This window comes from Corythoichthys intestinalis, chromosome 7, assembly GCF_030265065.1.
Source record: "Corythoichthys intestinalis isolate RoL2023-P3 chromosome 7, ASM3026506v1, whole genome shotgun sequence".
In the NCBI taxonomy this organism is placed as follows: Eukaryota; Metazoa; Chordata; class Actinopteri; order Syngnathiformes; family Syngnathidae; genus Corythoichthys; species Corythoichthys intestinalis.
This window is the reverse complement of record NC_080401.1, coordinates 50,657,601-50,681,951: the sequence shown is the minus strand read 5'-3', so window position 1 is coordinate 50,681,951 and position 24,351 is coordinate 50,657,601. Positions and strand designations below refer to the sequence as shown.

The following is a 24,351-nucleotide window of genomic DNA, read 5'->3' as shown; positions in this document are numbered from 1 at the left end:
ATGACACTGTCATGGGATTTAATAATTGGTTATGACAGATGTCATTAAATGTCATCTGGCAAATTTTGTCACTAACTCCATTTATATCCAGCTCGGATCTTTTATATCCATTCAAAAGTGAGATCATTTGCAAGATGACACTAAACGATATCTGTCATAAGCATTTATTAATGCTTATCACAGTGTCATGTCATAGTTATGACTATCTTGTGACAGTCTTATCATGCCGTTGTCAAATAAAGTGTTACCGATTAATATCTTTCGGTGTAAATATCCCATAATACAGTGAGGAAAGCTGCGGTTTATAGTCCAGTGTGGCTTATCTATGAACAAGTGCCGTTTTCGTGTCAAATTTGGTGGGTGGCGGCTTATAGCCAGGTGCGCCTTATAGTCCGAAAATTACGGTGTTTAACTAATTGCCGGCCATTGACAAAAAATAGAGATCCAATTCATTGAAACTGGAAAGACTGGCTGTGAATGCACATGTTTCAGGGTCATTGAACGAATGTTAATTGTCCGTTTCCCAGTCAAAATGGTTTGGACGTCTAGTGACATCAATAGCAGGTAATAAGTTAAATTAGTATAAAATCAAAGGGATAGACCTACTAAACAATACAATTGGAATAAGGACGATAGGTCAGATTAGGGCGTGTGGAATCTAATATTTTTTCTTTAAATTTGATTTTTCTTCTTCATCCAGACCCTCGGCCCTTCCTCAGTGTCCACCCCTAGTGCTCCAGTGACGGGTTACAAGCGCATGGTCATCCCCAATCAGCCGCCTTTGACCGCCACCAAGAAGTCCACCCCGAAAGCCCAAGCCCCGGGCGTCGGATCATCAACGCTTCCTGCAAAACTCCAACCTGTGGCGGCGTCCTACGCTACCGCGTCCACGCCAAGCCAGCCCACCTTCAATGTCCAAGTACGGTCTGCTCAGCCCAGCCCCCAGCACCCGACCGGTGGCGGGCAGCACTTCGGCGGGGGTCAGCAACCGGCGCGCGGCCACACCCAGGCGCAATATTTGCCGGCCCAGCCCAAAGGGCCCGACTTTGCCTACGGGCCGCCCCAGCCGGGGTTCTCCCCGGGTGGTCTGGGTGCCTATCAGGAGCAGCAGGGGTACACCAGACCCGAGCCCCAACCCTATCAGGCGGCGGGCCCTAAGAAGACCTACATCACTGACGTGCCGCCCAGTCTGGACCCCTACCCTTCTGGACCGGTCATTACACCAAAGGTAAGAACAGTCTCATAAATTTAAAAAGTACAAAAGTACCAGAGAACTGTCATTCGCCAATAACTGGTTTGAAGGTATTCTGATGTTTTGAAATTTTAAGCTATCAGATACCATAGAAACTTACCATACTGTTATCAGCTATTTTTTGGGTCTTTACTCTGCAGCGTGGAATACAATTGCCGGCTTGCAAAGCAGACTTAATAAGCAGAACTGCGGTCGGAGATGAGCGAAGTGGAGATCTTAATAAAAAAGCAAATTGTATGCTGTTTTTCGTGCATGTCTTAACGAACATTTTCTTGTTTTGTGGCTGAAAGTGATTTGATCTTTCAGTATTTTAACCTTTCAGAAACAGTGCACTTCTATTCTAAAGTTATCATTAGCTTAACTCATTCACTGCCAGCTCAAGTATGTGTTGTAGTAGTTAGTAAAGGAGGAAATTTGATATTGAATATGCCTATTGACAGCAATAGCGTCCAATACATTTCAACTGAAGCTACATTAGTGACCCTGAACTGTCCCTGAACTGCCCTAAAATCAACAGGAAGTGACCTGGAACTGCCCTAAAATAAACAAGATACTATCCAAAATGTACTGGAGGTGACCCCAGAATACCCCAAATGTGTAGAGGAAATGACCCGTATGGAACTTTGTCGTTGTGCGGGTGTCTGTGTGTGTTCGTTCCCGATGAATTTAGATTTTGACGAAATTCTACACAGTTCTTCTTTATGTGTCTAGGAGTGTTCTTGGATGGGTTTGATCTCTGTTTAGTGCGGAAAATTAATTTGAAATTCCAAAAATTAGCATTGAAAATGCAACCTGATTGTGGTTGGCGACAGCGCCGATTGCGATGTCGCAGTTTGCTTTAAAACTTTATGGTTTGATGTACAAATTTAAACGTGCTGTTATGATACGTTGTGGCTTTCAGTACTCCACAACAAGACGCTGGATTCGAAAAAAATAAATAAATTACAAAATATTAAATGTGATGGTTCACTGACTTATTTTTCCCCCTTCTGTCATTGTTTGCATTCTATCCTCATTAAGATATGACAACCTATAAATGTTTGGGTGGTTTTAGTTAAAGCAGACAGTGTTTTTCATCTGTGTGATTTTGACAAAGATCAGTTCACATTTGATGGTGATTTTGTCCAGAAATGTGAGAAATTCCAAAAGTTTCAGATACTTTTTCATACCACAGTAGTGATAATTGATAGATAGATAATTGCTATTTTGACAAAGATCAGATAACATTTTTTCACATTCTAGAGTATAAAGTGTGGCATATGTTCATTTGCCCCTCCCTGTCAAAATGAATTGGACGTCTATGCTCGTCGATGACACTGAAACATGAGCATTCACAGCAAATCCCCCCAGCCCAAAGATGAGGCGTAAGAGTAGCGTTTCTACATCACAAATCTACTCAGGTAAAAAGTATGGCTTAGTAAAACTACTCTTAGAAGTACATTTTTCTCAAAAAGTTGAAGTTATTGCTGCCAAAGGGGGGTGCACAAAATATTAAATGTGATGGTTCACTTATTTATTTTTCCCCCTTCTGTCATTTTTTGCGTACTTTCCTTAGTAAAATATAAAAACCTATAAATGTTTGAGATGTTTTAGTTAACGCACTGTTTTTTCATCTGTGTGATTTTGACTAAGATCAGTTCACATTTGATGGTGATTTTATGCAGAAATGTGAAAAATTTCAAAAGGTTCAGATACTTTTTCATACCACTGTAGTCATAATTAATAGAAACCTAACCCTCTGCAGGGCTAAGGTTATGTTAGCAAGGCACAGTAACGTTAATCTTATTTATTAGCGCTACGTTAACTTAATTTTACCTTGTCCCGAGTACTGCTCCTTCGCTCTCGGAGTAAACCGGGTGCCTTCAGTAGGGATGGGAATTGGACACTGATTCCAATTCCGAACCGGTTCCTAGTGTTTCGAGGCCTCGACATCACAATGAAAAAGCCTTAACGATCCTTTTAACGATTGCTAAAGACACGTGTTGTGTCGTGACGTGTCTTGTTGTCCAGACGCATCAAACTAGCATGGCGCCAAGAACCAAAGTGTGTCTTCACTTCACGAGGAAAAATGACAACAAAGCGAGTTGCAGTCATTGCAAGGTGGAGATAACTGCATCGGGAGGGAATACGACTGCACTGTCCTCACCGAGACGCTAAGGGTCAGTCCTGGCTATACAGCTAGCTAAACTCCCAAATGACGATGCAGAAGACGTTGGTATAATTTGCTGACTTGATTCAACCATCACTTGAAGAGTGAAACTAAAAATAGAAATGAACCAAATCAATTTCGTCCGCAATAACAAACAGGTTTGTATCAACGTAAATCAGCGATGATTAGCTGCTAATAACACAAACTGTTAGCATGCGTTCGTTACAATTAGCACATCGTTCAAACCACTACACAACTGGATTTAACTGTCCGATCGTGAGTGGAAACACACAACAACAACACAAAAGATGATACATACAGGTGTTGCCTCTGTAGATATTTTACAAACATTAATAAAGAACGTAGGCTCATAGCAGTGTTTCCCTCTCTCACTAACTCGCTCACTCGCTTGGATGCAGCACTTCTTCGCGTGTAAGCGCGCTCTTCTTCACGTGAGGGCGTTCTTCTTCGCGTGAGGAAGCGCAAGGGCGCCTCCACTTGAGCGTGAAAGCACCATAAAAACTAAAAGGCATGCATTTCAATATAATGACAAATAATACACATTAACACAGGGCTCCCCAAACTACGGCCCGTGGTCCGGCCCCCTGAACAATACCAGAGAGCATTTTGATTTTTTTTCCCCCCTCAATATATTATCTATTTAATTAATAGTGTTATTATTATTTATAATTATTATTAGAGATGTCCTGAGAGATCGGCATCCCAAACTATCGGGTCCGATCACGTCATTTTCAAAGTATCGGAATCGGCAAAAAAATATCGGACATGCCTTTATTTAATATACTGTATATATATATTTTTAATTAAATCGTTTTCCAATTGTATTTAACGTTACGGACATAATATGTTACACTCATACAGAGTCTTTAGTTTAGGCTTAAGGTAGGGTGAACAAATTTATCCCGTTAACGGCGGTAATTAATTAAAAAAAAAAATTATTACGTTAAAATACAGTGCCTTGCAAAAGTATTCGGCCCCCTTGAACCTTGCAACCTTTCGCCACATTTCAGGCTTCAAACATAAAGATATAAAATTTAAATTTTTTGTCAAGAATCAACAACAAGTGGGACACAATCGTGAAGTGGAACAAAATTTATTGGATAATTTAAACCTTTTTAACAAATAAAAAACTGAAAAGTGGGGCGTGCAATATTATTCGGCCCCCTTGCATTAATACTTTGTAGCGCCACCTTTTGCTCCAATTACAGCTGCAAGTCGCTTGGGCTATGTTTCTATCAGTTTTGCACATCGAGAGACTGACATTCTTGCCCATTCTTCCTTGCAAAACAGCTCGAGCTCAGTGAGGTTGGATGGAGAGTGTTTGTGAACAGCAGTCTTCAGCTCTTTCCACAGATTCTCGATTGGATTCAGGTCTGGACTTTGACTTGGCCATCCTAACACCTGGATACGTTTATTTTTGAACCATTCCATTGTAGATTTGGCTTTATGTTTTGGATCATTGTCCTGTTGGAAGATAAATCTCCGTCCCAGTCTCAGGTCTTGTGCAGATACCAACAGGTTTTCTTCCAGAATGTTCCTGTATTTGGCTGCATCCATCTTCCCGTCAATTTTAACCATCTTCCCTGTCCCTGCTGAAGAAAAGCAGGCCCAAACCATGATGCTGCCACCACCATGTTTGACAGTGGGGATGGTGTGTTCAGGGTGATGAGCTGTGTTGCTTTTACGCCAAACATATCGTTTTGCATTGTGGCCAAAAAGTTCAATTTTGGTTTCATCTGACCAGAGCACCTTCTTCCACATGTTTGGTGTGTCTCCCAGGTGGCTTTTGGCAAACTTTAAACGAGACTTTTTATGGGTACCTTTGAGAAATGGCTTTCTTCTAGCCACTCTTCCATAAAGGCCAGATTTGTGCAGTGTACGACTGATTGTTGTCCTATGGACAGACTCTCCCACCTCAGCTGTAGATCTCTGCAGTTCATCCAGAGTGATCATGGGCCTCTTGGCTGCATCTCTGATCAGTTTTCTCCTTGTTTGAGAAGAAAGTTTGGAAGGACGGCCGGGTCTTGGTAGATTTGCAGTGGTCTGATGCTCCTTCCATTTCAATATGATGGCTTGCACAGCGCTCCTTGAGATGTTTAAAGCTTGGGAAATCTTTTTGTATCCAAATCCGGCTTTAAACTTCTCCACAACAGTATCTCGGACCTGCCTGGTGTGTTCCTTTGTTTTCATAATGCTCTCTGCACTTTAAACAGAACCCTGAGACTATCACAGAGCAGGTGCATTTATACGGAGACTTGATTACACACAGTTGGATTCTATTTATCATCATCGGTCATTTAGGACAACATTGGATCATTCAGAGATCCTCACTGAACCTCTGGAGTGAGTTTGCTGCACTGAAAGTAAAGGGGCCGAATAATATTGCACGCCCCACTTTTCAGTTTTTTATTTGTTAAAAAAGTTTAAATTATCCAATAAATGTTGTTCCCCTTCACGATTGTGTCCCACTTATAGTTGATTCTTGACAAAAAAATTTCATATCTTTATGTTTGAAGCCTGAAATGTGGCGAAAGGTTGCAAGATTCAAGGGGGCAGAATACTTTTGCAAGGCACTGTATTTAACGCAATTAACGCATGCGCTGCACGACCCACTCACGCATTGTCGCGTTCAATCTGTAATGGCGCCGTTTTACCTATATATAGAGCTAAAAGGCAGCGTAAAATGAGTAGAGTGAATTTTGGCAGCCTTTGGAGCTTTTTTAATTGGCTGAAGCACAGGTGTCAAACTGATTCCAGAAAGGGCCAAGTGAGTGCAGGTTTGCTTTCCAACCAATGAAGAGGACACCTCTTCACCAATTAGATCTTTCACATGTGTAATCAGTTAAACTTTGTCAGGTGCGGATTGTTTCAGCAGGAAGTTCATTTGTTAACTTCTCTGCGTTGAATCGGTTGGAACAAGCACCCAGCACCCACTTGGCCCTTTCTGGAATTGGTTTGATACCTGTGGGCTAAAGCCTTACAATCCCTCTCCCTACGATTAGAAATGTCGTGGGAAGCAATGTGGGGAAGAAAGGTAGTAGTTAATCTTTTTCTTAACACCCTATGTTATTTCCCAATGCAGAGAAGATATATCAATTGGTATCACTACGCACAGTCATGGTTGCACTTCCCATCATGCATTTGGGCAGTTAAATGGCTACAGTATCATTTACTGAAAGCTCAACAAATACACTAGATGGCAATATTTAGTCACAATATACAAAGTCACATTTATCCTTTAAAAATTACAAGTCTTTCTATCCGTGGATCCCTTTCACAGAAAGAATGTTATTAATGTAAATGCCATCTTGAGGAGTTATTGTCATAATAAACAAATACAGTACTTATGTACTGTATGTTGAATGTATATATTCGTCCAAGTTTTATTCGTTTTTTTCTTAAAGCATTGCCAAAATGTATATGATCGGGAAAAATTATCGGGAATGATCGGAATTGAATCGGGGGGGGAAAAAAAAAAAAAAAAGCAACCGGATCGGGAAATATCGGGATCGGCAGATAGTCAAACTAAAACAATCGGGATCGGATCGGGAGCAAAAACCATGATGGGAACAACCCTAATTATTATATCATATTATATAATATTATAATTTTTATATTATTTACTTTTGTTCCGTGAAGAATCCAGAAAGGGTTATTTGATTGTGGCTTTCTGAAAAACAATTTTTTACATTTAGGCACTCCTGCAATCGTCACACTTTTTCTGTTACAAACTGACCCCGGCCCCTCATCAGAGAAGGGAAAAGTTATGTGGCCCTCACAGGAAAAAGTTTGGGGACCCCTGCTTTAACACATATTGCCAAAGGCAGAACAACGACCTATATGCCAATATATACCAATATTTTTTATTTCTATTACAAAAATGTTTCAATAAAATGTTACACATTCTTGTGTATTTGCCACTTATTGCCACAGTTAACATTGAGGCTTTGGCCCTCTTTTGACCTCGTTGTGAGTTTGTAAGGTTGTGACTAGGGTTGTTCCGATCATGTTTTTTTGCTCCCGATCCGATCCCGATCGTTTTAGTTTGAGTATCTGCCGATCCCGATATTTCCCGATCTGATTGCTTTTTTTTTTTGCCCCCGATTCAATTCCAATCATTCCCGATAATTTTTCCCGATCATATTCATTTTGGCAATGCATTAAGAAAAAAATGAATAAAAGTCGGACGAATATATACATTCAACATACAGTACATAAGTACTGTATTTGTTTATTATGACAATAAATCCTCAAGATGGCATTTACATTATTAACATTCTTTCTGTGAGAGGGATCCACTGATAGAAAGACTTGTGACTTTGTATGTTGTGACTAAATATTGCCATCTAGTGTATTTGTTGAGCTTTCAGTAATTGATAGCCATGCCCAAAGGCATGATGGGAAGTGGAACCATGACGTAGTGGCGTAGTGCTACCAATTGATATATCTTCTCTGCGTTGGGAAATAACATAGGGTGTTAAGAAAAAGATCAATTGCTACCGTGCTTCCCCACATTGCTTCCCATGATATTTCTAATTGTAGGGAGAGGGATTGTAAGGCTTCAGCCAATTAAAAAAAGGTTCCAAAGGCTGCCAAAATTCATTCTACTCATTTTACGCTGCCTTATATCTCTCTATATAGGTAAAACGGCGCCATTACAGATTGAGCGCAACAATGCGTGAGTGGGTCGTGCAGCGCATGCATTAACTGCGTTAAATATTGTAACGTGATAATTTTTTTAAAAATTAATTACCGCCGTTATCGGGATAAATTTGTTAACCCTACCTTAAGCCTAAACTAAAGACTCTGGATGAGTGTAACATATTATGTCTGTAACGTTAAATACAATTAGAAAACGATTTAATTAAAAAAAAAAAAAAATTAAAAAAGGCATGGCCGATATTATTTTGCCGATTCCGATACTTTGAAAATGACGTGATCGGACCCGATCGATCGGGATGCCGATCAATCGGGACATCTCTAGTTGTGACTTCTGATTAACCCTTTAACACCTAAGCCTATTTTGGCCGAATTTGCATGCATTTGATGTTGCCTTTATATTTCAAAGAAAAAAATGTTCACAATGGCCAAGTTGGGTCCCTTTTTTAAGGACACCTTGAACTTCATGTCCAAACTGTTGTTTTCTTCACTGACCAATTATAATCCACATTTTGGACCCAAAAAAACAAAAAAATCCCAAAATATTTTTTCAAAATTTGTAATGTTGATGTCCCATTGACAACCAAACATGCTCGACCAAACATTTTGAAGCTTGATAATATTTATTGTACTTGTTAGGATAAACATTCAATAGAAAAAAATAAGATTGAATAGTTTTATGTCTGACAATTCAACACAAACAGCAAGTATGGTCATAGGCGCTTTTGGCCTTTACACATACTATGGTCAAAACGGGTTATATGCAGTGCAAAATAGTGAGAAAAAAAAAATATATATATATATCATCTAACACAAAAAGGGTTTGGAGGATATGTCTTTGAGAAGTTAGGTATTATACCCATCACCTTATCTAAAGTATTTACGTACATGCAACCAAGCTTCTCGAACACTCATCTTTATAAAATTTTCTTGAAGAAAAATGTATATAACATTGAAAAAAAGTATTTAAAAAAATATTGACAAGTAGTTCATTTCAATTCAAATTTTTCTGGCATACGACCCAATAAAGTTTTTTTTTTTTTTTTTTTTTTTGCGAGCTCAATAAAGCTTCTGCATGAACAGGTCACGGAACTGCGTCACACACAACGTCACACAGCCTACTCCGTCCCGTTTGCGCGCTGCTGTCAGCCTGTCACTTCTACGCGTAGAAACGCCGACTCATCCAAGGAAAACAACGGCAAATACGGCTCATCTTCTTCCTTGAGTTAATGAAATAATGCATTAGCTTGCGCTAAATTTAGTTTTAGATTCATTCTGCACGTTTCAAAGTCGTTCGCTCAAACTGGCCGTTGTATGCTTCAGCATGCCTACTTTTCCTTAGTTGGCGCCTCGCTCGGAAATGCATTTAATTTTTTTTTTTCAACAAATGTCCACATTCGGTTCGTCCTTCTTGACATTACAACGACTCGTGGGATATGTAGTCTTTTGTGCTTCTTTTGGTTTTGAAAAAGGACAAGAAATGATGGAAATATGGAGATAGATACATGGTCCATGCAGCGTTTTAATGCATATTTATGAGTGCAATAAAACTATAAAACTCAAATGACAATATCTCCCGTTTTTCTTGGTCGATTGACTTCAAATAAAAACTGGTGTGGACATCAACTTCCGTACTTTCAAATGAGACCAACCAGCGGCACGTGGGTGACGTAATTACAGCGTGACGAAGCTTCAAAGACAACATGGGTAAACGCGTCGCTGCCGACACGTTCGGTGTTAAAGGGTTAAGCAAACTCGATGCCAATCAAAACGTTTGTTCTTCTTTTTTCCCAAATTAGAATCGATAAGAGAATCGATAAAGAATCGAATCGTTAAGCAATATTGATAATGGAATTGGAATCGTAAAAATGGTGTCAATTCCCATCCCTAGCCTTCGGTGGAGCTGCAGCGTTAAGGACGTAGAGGTATGCAAGCACTGTCTTACAGTAAAGCAGTGTTGAAAGCTTGAAATGCTCCTACACTTTTGACATTTTATGCGTTTTCTTGGTGCCTGTCTCTTCGCTTTCATCAGCTTCTCCGTCGTTACCTCTATATTATTGAAACAAATATATTTGCCGCCTCTTCTTCCTGTATGTACGTGACGTCAGCGCGTTGTGCCGCATTAAAAGTAGTCCAGGCAAAACGTCATGCTTAGAGCTGGTGAAATTAAACGCATTCCACCACTGCGTGATGGTATTTTATTTTCCCCAAGTAAATTCTGTCATTTAATTTTGGGGAAACATTCAGTCTCTTTCCAGGCTGGATCTGTACTTGTTCCATTCCATTTCTCTTATCGTAAGTCCAATGCATTCCCAGTAGACTGGCACATTGTGTGTATGTGTGCGTGTTCACACACTTTTTGTGTGTATGTGTGCGCATGCATATGTAATATTTACTCGCGCGGTAATGCGGCAGGGGATTGCTCGCGGTCTTTGATTGTGATGCATAGAATAAACTGTTGTTTTAACCTTTATGAATTTTTCAAAGATGGCGTCCATTGGGGCCCTGCGCCATCTCGATCGCTTTGTCTCACAAAGAAAAAAAAAATGTTTGCTGCGTTGGCGTTTTCATCTCTGTCGCTTTCGTGGATTAGTAGTTTTGCACGTTTTTGTTTTCGGAGTTATAACACGTCCAGGTGGAAAAACTCGAAACAACATTACGGGCTTAAAAAGGTGAGGAAGGTTGAAGGAGTAATGTAATGTGCAATTGTGTAATTGAAATGTGCAAATCACTTTTAGATTAAAACCTAATATAATTCAAATAATATGTCATTTATTTTTAGTTTTAAAATGTATTTTCTTAAAATTGATTTTTTGAAGGATATAACATCCTAATTTATTTTTTTAGTTTTTTTTTTTTTAATTTTTTTTTTAAATATCTGTACTTATTTTTAATTGGAAAACAGTTTTTTTTTTGTTTTTTTTAATAGTCCTATAATTTATAGGGTTAATAAAAGACGAAAGAACAAAAGTTTGCTTAATCATGCATTATGTAGAATAGTCATAATTACTATAACTATATAAAACAAAGAGGGTTTTTTATGCTTAATTATTTAGTAGTACTAAATTTAACATGAGTATTTTAAATAAGAAACATTAAAGGTCAGCTTCAGGTTAAAAAAAGAAAAATTGAAGGCCACATAAAGTATTGTGAACGAAGGATAAATTGATGAAAGAAATACAGATAAAATAATAATATTAATTAATCTATTTATTATTATATTATTGTTATTATTATTATTTTATTTTAAAAATACATAAAAATGATAAAATAAAATAAAATAAAAAAATATATATATACTGTATATATATGCATATATATATATATACATATATATATATACATATATAATATGGAAACAAAATATAATTTTACGGATATTTTGTATTACATTTAACAGAAAAAAAATAAAAACATATAGGAAAGATATTCAACTTTTTTTTCCCAAAATGAAGTAATAGAAAATAAGCTCTTTAATTTTTTGACATTATATGACGTACAAGTAGCCTACTAACAAAATGCAAAAAACTGAAAAATGTTGCTCCATTTTTCCTTTGCCAAACACCTAAAAGGCATTAAAAACAACTCGCCCCCAAAAATTGTAATATTTTTACATGTTGTTTTAAATTTAAATATATCCTTTATAAAAAGTTTTTAAGGTATTAAAAAAGGTATTACAGTGGTACCTCGACATACGATCACTTCGACACGTTCCGCGTTTTTTCGTGACGATTATGAGCTCAAAACATGGCTTAAGAGACTAGAATTTTTGTCTGATGAGACGACAGCGAGACGAAAATGCGACATGGCGAAAACACTCGGGTGACATGAAGTTCTGCTCTGAGACCCCCAATTTCGGCAACTTTCAAAATTGTCCAATATGCATGTGTGATACATCATTGGAAAGCTTAAAATCTCAATTTTCTGGAACGTGGAACGTTTGTTCATTCGCTGCCATACACTTGGAAGGAAGTCAATGTGGTAAAAAAATACCATTTGTTCCTTCTCTGGCCAAGATACACACTCCCAGCAACAGGTTTTTTACTAGTAAACATCCAATCCATTTGAAGCGGAAGGGTTGGCAGCAAATGAACGAACGTTCAAAAAATAAAAATGGGAAATAAGTTGTTTCCACTGCATTAAAAAAATGTATAAATAAAAATTAGGGCTGTCAAAATTAACGCGTTAACGCGCGGTAATTAATTTTTTAAATTAATCACGTTAAAATATTTGACGCAATTAACGCACATGTCCTGCTCAGACAGTATTCTGCCGTTTGATAAGTTTTACAGCAAGACTTTTTGTGCTGTCTAACAGCGAACTCTTGTGGTCGCTTTGCGACATGGTTTGTGTGGTTTGTTTTCTTGCCAGTTCAATATGGCTGCACGACGTCTCTGTTGTGCTTATATGATCCTTGGACAAGATTTGTCCGTAAGTATGGCTGTTGTAAAGAATTTACATATTATGTTAATAAGCGAAATGTTATATCTTTTGGATGAGACGCTTTTTGTTTATGTTTAGTTAACCTGTATAGCGTGCTAAGCTAACGTTGTTGCTAATGCAATGCTTGTGTACTTTTTTTTTTGTAGTTTTACGACGGTCTAGAGAGGACAATGGTTTGAGGCCATTTTATTAATAAATCAGATGAAAAAGGAAGAAGTCTGATTATTAAGGTGTCGTTCACTAGCTGTCTAGCTTTGGAAAAAGTAGATGCTTCGGAGTGAGGACAACATAGACAGATTTAAATGACAGTAGAGTGAAATGCCCACTACAGTCCTTATGTACCGTATGTTGAATGTATATATCCATCTTGTGTCTTATCTTTCCATTCCAACAATTTACTTTACAGAATATACATATAATTTACAGAAAAATATGGCATATTTTATAGATGGTTTGAATTGCGATTAATTGCGATTAATTACGTTTAATTAATTTTTAAGCTGTAATTAACTCGATTAAAAATTTTAATCGTTTGACAGCCCTAATAAAAATATAAATAAATGAACTCTAACCCTAAACCCTACCTGTTCTTAGCCAAAAAAATAAAAAATAAAAAAGCATCTAAGTACAATAAAAGAACACTTGGTTAAATTGCATAGCAAAAGTCCGCTAGCTTAAATGCTATGAAATGCTAGCTTTTTTTCTTTCTTTAAAAAATCGTTCAAACACATATTTCCATAAAAAAAACCTTGTTAACCCTTTAACACCTAAGCCTATTTTGGCCGAATTGCATGGATTTGATGTTGCCTTTATATCTCAAAGAAAAAATTGTTCACAATGTCCAGGTTGGGTCCCTTTTTTAAGGACACCTTGAACTTCATGTCTAAACTGTTGTTTTATTCACTGACCAATTATAATTTTGGACCCAAAAAGACAAAAAAATATATATATACAGTATATTTTTTCAAAATTTGTAACGTTGATGTCCCATTGACAACCAAACATGCTCAACCAACCGTTTTGAAGCTTGATGATATTTATTCAACTTGTTAGGATAAACATTCAATAGAAAAAAATAAGATTGAATAGTTTTATGTTTGACAACACAAACAGCAAGTATGGCCACAGGCATTTTTGGCCTTTACACATACTATGGTCAAAACAGGTTTTATATATATATATATATATATATATATATATATATATATATATATATATATATATATATATATATATATACAAAATAGTGAGAAAAAAAATAATATACCGTATATCATCTAACACGAAAAGGGTTTGGAGGATATCTCTTTGTGGAGTTAGGTACTATACCCATCACCTTATCTAAAGTATATACGTACATGCAGTCAAGCTTCTGGAACACTCATCTTTATAAAAATTGAAAAGATTATAGTGAAGAAAAAATATATATAACATTGAAAAAAAAGTATTTTCAAAAATATTGACAAGTAGTTCAGTTCAATTCAAATTTTTCTGGCATACGACCCCCCCCCCCCCCCCCCAATTTTTTTTTTTTTTGCGCACTCAATGAAGCTTCTGCATGAACAGGTCACATAGCTGCGTCACACATAACGTCACACAGCCTACTCTTTCGCCGTTTGCGCGCTGCTGTCACTTCTACTCACCGAGGCGCCGACTCATCCCAAGAAAACAACGACAAATACGGCTCATCTTCTTCCTTGAGTTAATGAAATAATACATTAGCTTGCGCTAAATTTAGTTTTAGATTGATTCTTCACGTTTCAAAGTCGCTCGCTCAATCCAACCGGCCGTTGCTTGCTTGCTTTGAATGCCTCCTTTTCCTTAGTTGGCGCCTCGCTCGGAAATGTATCAAAAATGTCCACATTCGGTTCGCCTTTCTTGACATCACAACGGCTCTTGGGATATTTAGTCTTTTGTGCTGCTTTCGGTTTTGAAAAAGGACAAGAAATGATGGAAATATGGAGATAGACACATGGTCCATGCAGCGTTTTAATACATATTTATGAGTGCAATAAAACTATAAAACTCAAATGACATTATCTCCCGTTTTTCGTGGTTGATTGACTTCAAATAAAAACTGGTGTGGACATCAACTTCCGCACTTTCAAATGAGACCAACCAGCGGCACGTGGGTGACGTAATTACAGTGTGACGAAGCTTCAAAGACGACACGCGTAAACGCGTCGCTGCCGACACGTTCGGTGTTAAAGGGTTAAATATACTTTTAAAATAAATAACAAATGCATAAACAAACATATTAGCTCCGACAAAAATATACCTTAAGTTGGTCTTAACAGGGAGCAGCTGGATTCAGTCATGTTAGATGTGTTATGGCATATTCACTGTTGCAACTAGAGAGCAGTGTATCCACCCAAATCAATAAAACTAAATGCAACACTTTCAAAACAAATCATTACGTCACTCTAATTAAACAAATACTCGAACCAACAAAATTTGATCCGAAGTTTTTTTTTTTTTTTTTTTTTTTTTTTTTTTTTTTTTTTTCTTTTTAAACCTGTCCTGTTCAGCTGTTTGACACAGAGAATGGAAGTCTAAGTGCCCAGATTCTGAACAGTTTTAATGTTTCACATTGAGAGTCTGACATACTCCCATTGTGATCATTCAAAATACCTTTTTATTATGACAAAGCAGCGAACAGGAAGGGATTATGGGGGGACAGAAGAAAAGAAATACAAGAGAAGAAGGAAAAGAAACACATACACAAACAACAACTAGATATACATTGAACATCTAAACTAGTTACTAATATGCTGGTGCTATCGTCAGCGAGATGTATTTCCGGTTTACACCATGTGGGGGCCTATTGGCCAGTGAAAGAGGAGAATGGGGGTGGGGGTGTCTATAAGCCTATAAGCTAAGTGATTGAAAGGGGTAGAGTGTGCACAAATCAGTTCTGTGATCTAGAACCCAGTAATCGTGTGAATCTCTTACGAGTAAGCCCGTTGGCGACCAACCCTACGCCGCCGCATCGCCAATCCCGGCACCGGGACCCCCGACCCGAGAATGCCCTACCACATCCAGCAGCACGCAGGCCCCACCGGGCGCGCGACAGCCACGCAGACGGGCGGAGAAGCCGCGCGGGCGCCAACCCAGGGCCACAGCCCCCACCCAGCCAGCCCGGGGAGGGAGGGAGGGCGGGCGCGGGGGCGGGGGGCCATGCGCAGCCCATCCCTCCTCCCGCAGCCCAGCAAAGGAGCCATCGTCCCCCCCCCGGGACCCAGGGTGGTCCCCCGGGCCACCCGCGCACCCATCAAACGGCCTTCAGGGATGGCAGGAGGGGACGCACCACCAACCCCACGCCTACACCCACTCCCGCCCGCCCACCCGGGCCACGAGCCACAGCCCCCCAACCGGCACGGCACGCCACGGGACCCCCAGCGGCCCACCAAGCCCCAGGCAAGGCAGGGTCCCCCGCCGGTGCAGGCGACACCCCGCTGATACACCGGCACCCGATCCGAAGTTTTTTTCTAACGGAATTACTCAAGTAAAGCGATTAATCGTTTCATTACTACATTCAAGCTGGTATGCAGTAATTTAAAACTTCTAAAAACATAGTATTGGTACAGCATCGGCCAATCCCACAATCTGTATTTTACATATAATCGGTATCATAGCTAAAAAAATGCTATTGGTACAACACTCGTAACAACTGTATACTAATATATTTTTAAATTCAAACGAGCAAAAAAAAAAAAAAACTGAACAACTCCTTTCCATTTTGTTCTTTTTCATTAAAGAGCAACACATTTGCGGTAAGTGGAGCGATGCCAACAGAGCTTTTAATAGCCGAGATGCCGCGGAGAGCAACTTGTTGTAATGTTGTTGAACAACATATCTGGAAAGTGGAAGGCCCCGGAGTTGTCTCTCCTTTAATTCAAGGATTCCCGTACAAAGCGCCTCCGCCGTCCTGCGGGAGCCGCTCATCAAGGACCGTACGTGTTTTACTAAACACAAATTACACGCGCGAGCCTAATTATATTTGTTCAAAAACAAGAAAATCTACATTTTTTACTTGAAAGCTCGCTCGCCCGACGTCCCAGTTTGGCGCCAAAACACAAAAGGTGACGTTTAGTACGTTTGTTTGCCTTTGATGCCACATAAAAGAAAACGAAAGAATTCATTAAATGCAATAGACGCAAATGAGCACGTTGTATATATATTTAGCCGTTACTCTCGGAGGTCTCGCTGCCGCTCTGGATTCGTTCGTTACCTCCGCCAAGGATATGTTGCATTTTTAGAAGTGATCTATTTCATTGTCACTTTGTAAACTTAAAATGCGAAATGATGAAAGAAAATACTTCAAAATACAAGCAAACATATTCAATTTCAAATATAGCAACAATATGATAATGGAAAAAAGAAGATGCTGCCTCAAAAAAACATATTTCAAAAAATCTGATGAAATATAACGAATATTACTGCAGGAAAACTTCAAAAAGTATTGGATGAAAAATACACAATTTAAAATACTTACCAAAGACTCGAGCAAAACAGCAAAAAATGACAAATCAATTTCAAACTTCAAGTATTTGCTAACATTTAGAAAGAAAATTGCACAAACAAATAAGATACTATAAAATATTGCGCTTGATGGAAAATAGCCGTCAAAAAAAATTAGCTGAAGCAAAACAACAAAAAAATCAATGAAACAGAACAGAATATACTACAAAAAGGAAAACGAAAATAATAGAATATAAAATAATCCTTAGACAAAAAAAAATACACTAAACTGTGAAAAATATACCTAAATAAAACACATCCATAACTACTAACTACTATATTGTAAAATCCTAGGAAGAACAAAATTATCAACAGCTAATAGAGATTTGAAAAAAATTGCCGACAGAAATATGCCCCCCAAAATTTAAAAATAAATATATAAAAATAAGACAAATGAAATAAAACATGAAATTAAAAATATACAAATCATAAACTAAACAACTGATAACAGTACAATAGTATATATTATAAAATGTACATCATATGAAAAACAATTTTCATACAGAAAGCAAAATCTAGGCAAAAAATAGTTTGTCTAAAAAGTGTTTAAAAAATGACAACAAAATTGCAAAAATAAAATTATCGTATTTTTCGGACTATAAGTCGCTGTTTTTTTCACAGTTTGGCTGGGGGTGCGACTTATACTCTGAGCGACTTATGTGTGAAATTATTAACACATTACGATATCATTTTACATGTTATTTTGGTGTTTTGGAGTGACACTGATGGTTTGGTACACTTGTTAACATGTTCTTTATGCTATAGTTATCTGAATAACTTAATAGCTATGTTATAATAACACAGCGGCCAAGTTCGCATTTCGTTGTTCATGCATTATGTAACATTATCATACTATACACTTATTCAGCATGTTGTTCTCCATTGTATTTTTATTTTAAATTGCCTTTCAAGATGACATATCTGTTGTATGTATTGGATTTTATTAAGAAAATTTTCCCCCCAAATGCGACTTATACTCCGGTGCGACTTATATGTTTTTTTTCCTCTTCTTTGTCCATTTTTGGGCTGGTGCGACTTATACTCAGGTGCGACTTATAGTCCGAAAAATACGGTACGTTGAAATATATGTAATAGTGAATGATACTAACACCCGGCTAAAACATTAAAAACATATTCAATCAAACTATCCAAACACTTGACAGAAAGTACAATAAAATGTAATGAATAAAATAAAGAAAACTATCGGTGAAAAACTGTATTATATTATATATAAGCTGAAAAAAGAAGCGGGAAAATGTAATCAGATCATCAAGTTAATTTAAAAAAGTTGTTGGTTTTGGCAACCCATTTTGATTTTAGCATTAGCCTAATGCAACTGCGAATGCTATGCTAATGCTATGAGTTACATTTAGTGTGTGATGATCACTCAGCACAGACCTTTAAGGTCTAAAGCAGCATTGCATATTCTCTCTTGCCAAGATAAGAAAACAAATGTTATTATTTGTTTCCAAACAAGCAAGCCTGGAGCCTTCAGAGGACACCAGTGAGTCCGTGGTGGGTGAGCAAAACATTAAACGGGTGACACAACAAAACACTGTTACGATGCAGGCTGACTAAACGTACAATAAGAACATGTCATACATGGTGAATATATTACGGAAACTATGGCACATTCTCGTCTCGGCAGAAAAAAAATGGCATTGGTCTCATTATATTTTCATCTCCCATGACACCTTTTTAGCTCGTCATAGTCCCATCGGCATGAGAAATTGTACAGTGACGAAATCTTTTTGTTATCATCATCACTGACGAAACAACAATGCTAATATATAAAATATTAGCAAAAAAGTGCAATGCTACAAAAAAGATAAATGTTAAAAAAGACAGAAAAATAGAGATGCAACCATTAATCGATTCATCCACAACTATTTTGATTACCAATTAATCGTTTAGGACCTTCTTCACGTTAAACTTAAAATTCTTGAACTTATACCATATATGTAACTTCTCAGTTGTAAATATTATTTGATTTCTTCATTATATTTTGTTAAGTCAAAGTAGCACATGAAAAAAGTCTGTTTTTACTCAGGAAAACAACAATTATCAATTTTCAGACATCTTACTCTCTAAACTAGCTTCTTAATGAGGCTGCAACAACTAATCGATATCAATCGATTAATAAATTACTTGCCACCGAATTTAATAATCGATTTTTGCCGGCAACTATGAGCAATCCCGTTTGGGTTTTTGTTTATTTGTAATGTGAGGCTGTGTGTCTGCGTGCCAGTAATTAGAGAGAGAGAGTTCACTGCTACACTCAGTTTTGGTTGCTGAATCAATATTATTACGAAATGTCAAGCATTAGATTGTCTTTTGTGTTGTTAGATCCTGTGTACCTCAGTCAGAGGTGAGTAGATGAAGCCAATTGAATTTTTTGTATTTTGTTAATGAGATGTTACTACATATCACGGAGAGCTAACCAAGTTAGCAATTATGCTAATCAGCGTCTTAAGAGTCCGTTTGTGTTGTTTTGGAGAAGTATATTGGCGCTTGAGTTATTGTAAGATAGTAAAGTCAAAACTAAGTTTTTTTTTTTTTTTAAATAAACCAGACACATAAACTCATTCATATAACAGCTAAATCTCAACACAAACTCTCATTTAAACTGTAAGTTGTCATACAAGAGAGTGTGCTTTGAAATTGTATTTTGTCTTCGTTGTTACTTACACCATGCCTAAAACAGCCAATTAATTAATTATATATATATTTTTAAAAAATTGTTATTTGCATTCCTGCTTAAAAATAAAAAGATACTTGATACTTTTCACATATTTACAAAAATGACCAAATATAGACCCCACTCACCAACGTCACACAATGACGTGTCGCTGTATTGTGCCGCCATATTGTCCGTCATTGTGTGTCCGTATTCTCAATGGTCTCAATTTATCGTGCAATTCATGGAAGCCCCGTTGCTTTCAGACGCTGTAAACTCATTGGATGTGTTGCATAAAAGGCGTTATGTGGAAAAGCTTCGGTCGATCCATTCGCCAGATCCATATTTGATGCCTAAATCGATATTTTTTTCGACCCGCTGTCTTCGTCGTCTGCCTGACATCTGCTACCCTGATATTTACAACTATCTTGTCTACACAAAATCAGCCTTTTCTCACGAAAGTTTGAAAAACTTTAAGAGCTTGGAGGCTTATAAATACTTCGTTGCTGGTTGGGTGAAACAGGTCCTCGTCCACGAAAATTCGGCAGGAATCTATCTTGTGCTCGGGAAGGTGAGTTACGAAATTTTCAATTCAAAATCTTTTGTTCTTTCTAACATCCACTGTCAAGTCTAATGTATTTCATGTCATTTGTCAATGGAGCTAGGGCTTTTAATGTTTATATGGTTTAGCGATAGCACTCTCACTACATACATATATAATATGTAATAAATATGAAGTGCGATAGCACTACGCCAGATTGTCCCTAGTTGAATTTATTTTTTGGCTTTTGACCTCAATAGTGAAATTGTAAATTAATTGTATGACAACAGTCTTATTATCCCCTTATAATTATATATTTTCAGGTAGTTCATTCACAACGTCTGAGTGTATGTTGTCGGCGATTAGCCTAGCAATGATCTTAATTGTGGTTGTCAGCCCCAAACCCTCTAAATATATATTAAATGCATCTTACCAGATATAAAATGACTACTACATAATCTGTGGTAATCGTTTGGAGCCCAGTTTTCTCGTCGAATTGCAGCAGTCCATCTCGCTCTCCTCTCCGGGTCTCTCGGAATACGGTAGAACTTCAAGTCTCTCCGTCTATCTTCTCTGTTACTGCAACCAACCGCCACACACGCCTTCACCATTTTGATTATTAATGTTAACGAGCAGAAAAACACGCCATAATAGGAGGAATTTACGTAGTGGTAATGCGTAAACACGACGAGTTGACGGACAATATGGCGCGGAGGCGTGGTTGTGACGTCATGTGAGTGGGGTCTATATGATGAACTGAAGGAAAATAATGTGGAAACGGCAAAAAAAAAAAAAAAATCCTTCCACTATTTTTTGAAGAACCTTATAACCTCTTCTGATCGTCCATCTCAATTTTCATCTTCTCGTCTTCTTTGTTCCGTTTCGACAACCCGCGCCAGATCCGCTAACTACGGCGGCGTCGATAATTAAAATTTGAACCGTTCTGAAAGCCTTTGCGCCCTAATCGTGTCGTGACTTGTCCGTCACCTTGTCCAACGCCGTTATGAATTGAACTCCGTCTCTCCAAATGCCCTTTTCAGATTAAAACCACACTAAAGAAACCCTTCGCTCCATTAACTTGATTGATTGACGGCATATTCGCCCACTCTTGATGGATGTCTTCATTAAGTCATCGCCACGCGGGTATTCATCGAAGGTCACGACCAGTTTAACGGCTACTGACGCGACCCAAATCTTTGCATGTTTTTTGTCATCACTGCGTCCAAAATAAACTAGCAAGTTCCGCGAATCCACTCTGCGAAATGGGAGCGCCCGGGCTAAGCGGGATGACAACTCGTGTTATTGCCGGATGATCTTGAGTGACGGCCGTTTTGACGGCGGAGGATTATTATTTGGCAATCCCGAGTGGCGACTAATGTCTGCCAGAAGGTCAGCCTTGTTGCCGACTGTTAGAACAGCCGTTTCTCCACAAAAGGTTAGTTTTAGCTCCCCGTGAACTAAAGGGCTAAGTTGATGCGTTCAGCCGGCGTAGATCAGTTTGTCACGAGCGCGCTCGTAAATAAACGAGCCCTCGCTCTTAGATAAACGGCACGGCCGCTGAATAACGATCTCAATCGATAGTGGCTGTCAGGAAAAGCAGCTAGCTGGAAAATGCATTACGTTCTCTTTGCAAGCCACAAACACGCACGCTACCGTCTTACAACCTTTTACTGGTCCTAAGAAATGTTATTTTCTGTGAGTTCTATTACTGTAGTAAAGTATTCATTTTGGGGAATTTTCAGGTCACTTTTTTACAGTTTGGTTCGTCAACATTGATGGTAGCAAAAATATTTCGTCGCCGAACAATTTCTTCATGATGATGACGAGCTCGTGGCTTTGGACCAGTGCTTAATTTGTAAATCATAAGGTGCCAGAACGCAAAGTCCAGTTGGGCAAATAGGTATTCAGTCAACCACTAATTGTGCAAGTTCTCCCACTTGAAAATATTATTGTCAACATGGGTAAACCTCAACCATGAGAGACAGAATGTGAAAAAAAACCCAGAAAATCACATTGTTTGATTTTTAAAGAATTTATGTGCAAATCATGGTGGAAAATAAGTATTTGGTCAATACCAAAAGTTCCTCTCACTACTTTGTTATGTACCCTTTGTTGGCAATAATGGAGGCCAAACGTTTTCTGTAACTCTTCACAAGCTTTTTACACACTGTTGCTGGTATTTTGGCCCATTCCTCCATGCAGATCTCCTCTAGAGCAGTGATGTTTTGGGGCTGTCGTTGGGCACCACGGACTTTCAACTCCCTCCACAGATTTTCTATGGGGTTGAGCTCTGGAGACTGGCTAGGCCACTCCAGGACCTTGAAATGCGTCTTACGAAGCCACTCCTTTGTTGCCGTGGCTGTGTGTTTGGGATCGTTGTCATGCTGAAAAACCCAGCCACATCTCATCTTCAATGCCCTTGCTGATGGAAGGAGATTTTAACTCAAAATCTCTCGATACATGGCCCCATTCAAGCCTGATGTTTCCACCCCCATTTTACATATATATATATATATATATATATATATATGGCGGAAAACACTCAGGTGACTTGAAGTTCCACTCTGAGACCCCCAATTTGGCCAAATTTCAAAATTGTCCGATATGCATGTGTGATACATCTTTGGAAAGCTTAAAATCTCTATTTTCTGGGGGAAGAAAATTTTTGAACAGGAGGGCATTTATAAAAAAAAATTTTTTTTTTTTAAATTAGAAGAAGAATTACAGACGCCATGACTTTAACGAGATATTATCGCTTGGTTCAATCCAAAAACTCCATGTAGCATGTATCACTGACTGTCAAGACACAGTTGTGAATGCCCACAGCTGGATTTTTGGGATATTTTATGCGTGAAACATGGCACTGTAACAAGGGTCGCGATGCAGAAATCGTAGACATCAAGGAGTGGTCGAGATTTTCTTTTTCATATATTTACCCCTTTAAACGATTTCTTTCAATTTTTCTTTGTTTGGATCAATTATTTATAATCTAACATATCGGAGAAAATGCGATGGTAACAAAAAAAAACAAAAAACAATTAAGCGATAGTTTTGAGGTAGATATCCGTGACTTTTTTACCGACACCATTTTTTTTATTGTGACGTCATTTGTTTAAAAGTTTAAAATATGCGATTGAATAATTTTTTTAAGTCGTTATTTTTTTTTTTTTAAACGAATTATTGGACATCAGTGAATGATTCTAAGCTAAAAATGACAGACATTTTGAATAATAAATATAATTAATTCCTAGGGTTGTTCCGATCTTGTTTTTTTGCTCCCCATCCGATCCCGATCGTTTTATTTTGAGTATCTGCCGATCCTGATATTTCCGGATCCGATTGCTTTTTTTTTGCTACCGATTCAATTCCAATCATTCCCGATAATTTTTCTCGATCATATACATTTTGGCAATGCATTAAGGAAAAAAATGAATAAAACTCGGACGAATATATACATTCAACATACAGTACATAAGTACTGTATTTGTTTATTATAACAATGAATCCTCAAGATGGCATTTACATTATTAACATTCTTTCTGTGAGAGGGATCCACGGATAGAAAGACTTGTGACTTTGTCTATTGTGACTAAATATTGCCATCTAGTGTATTTTTTGAGCTTTCAGTAAATGATACTGTGGCCATCCCAAATGCATGATGGGAAGTGGACCCATGACTGTGCGTCGATCTACCAATTGATATATCTTCTCTGCGTTGGGAAATAACTTAAGGTGTTAAGACAAAGATCAATTGCCACCTTGCTTCGCCACATTGCTTGCTATGACATTTCTAATAATAGGGAGAGGGATTGCAAGGCTTTAGCCAATTAAAAAAAGGCTCCAAAGGCTGCCAAAATTCACTCTACTTAATTTGCGCTGCCTTTTATCTCTCTATATCGATAAAACGGCGTCATTACAGATTGAGCGTGACAATGAGTGAGAGGGTCTTGCAGCGCATACATTAATAGCGTTAAATATTTTAACGTGACATGTTTTTTAATAAATTAATTGCCGCTGTTATCGGGATATTTTTGATAACCCTACCTTAAGCCTAAACTAAAGACTCTGGATGAGTGTAACATATTATA

General features: G+C 38.0%; 1 protein-coding gene across 5 annotated transcripts in view; it reads left to right on the top strand.

Moving 5' to 3' along the window:
- Positions 1-24,351, top strand: part of lpp (LIM domain containing preferred translocation partner in lipoma) — a 418,112-nt gene that overhangs the window by 238,492 nt on the left and 155,269 nt on the right. For all 5 annotated transcript variants that reach the window (XM_057840237.1, XM_057840239.1, XM_057840238.1 and 2 more), the window contains exon 6: positions 701-1,228. In XM_057840237.1, the coding sequence (XP_057696220.1) occupies positions 701-1,228 (528 nt within the window). The remainder of the gene's footprint in view (positions 1-700; positions 1,229-24,351) is intronic.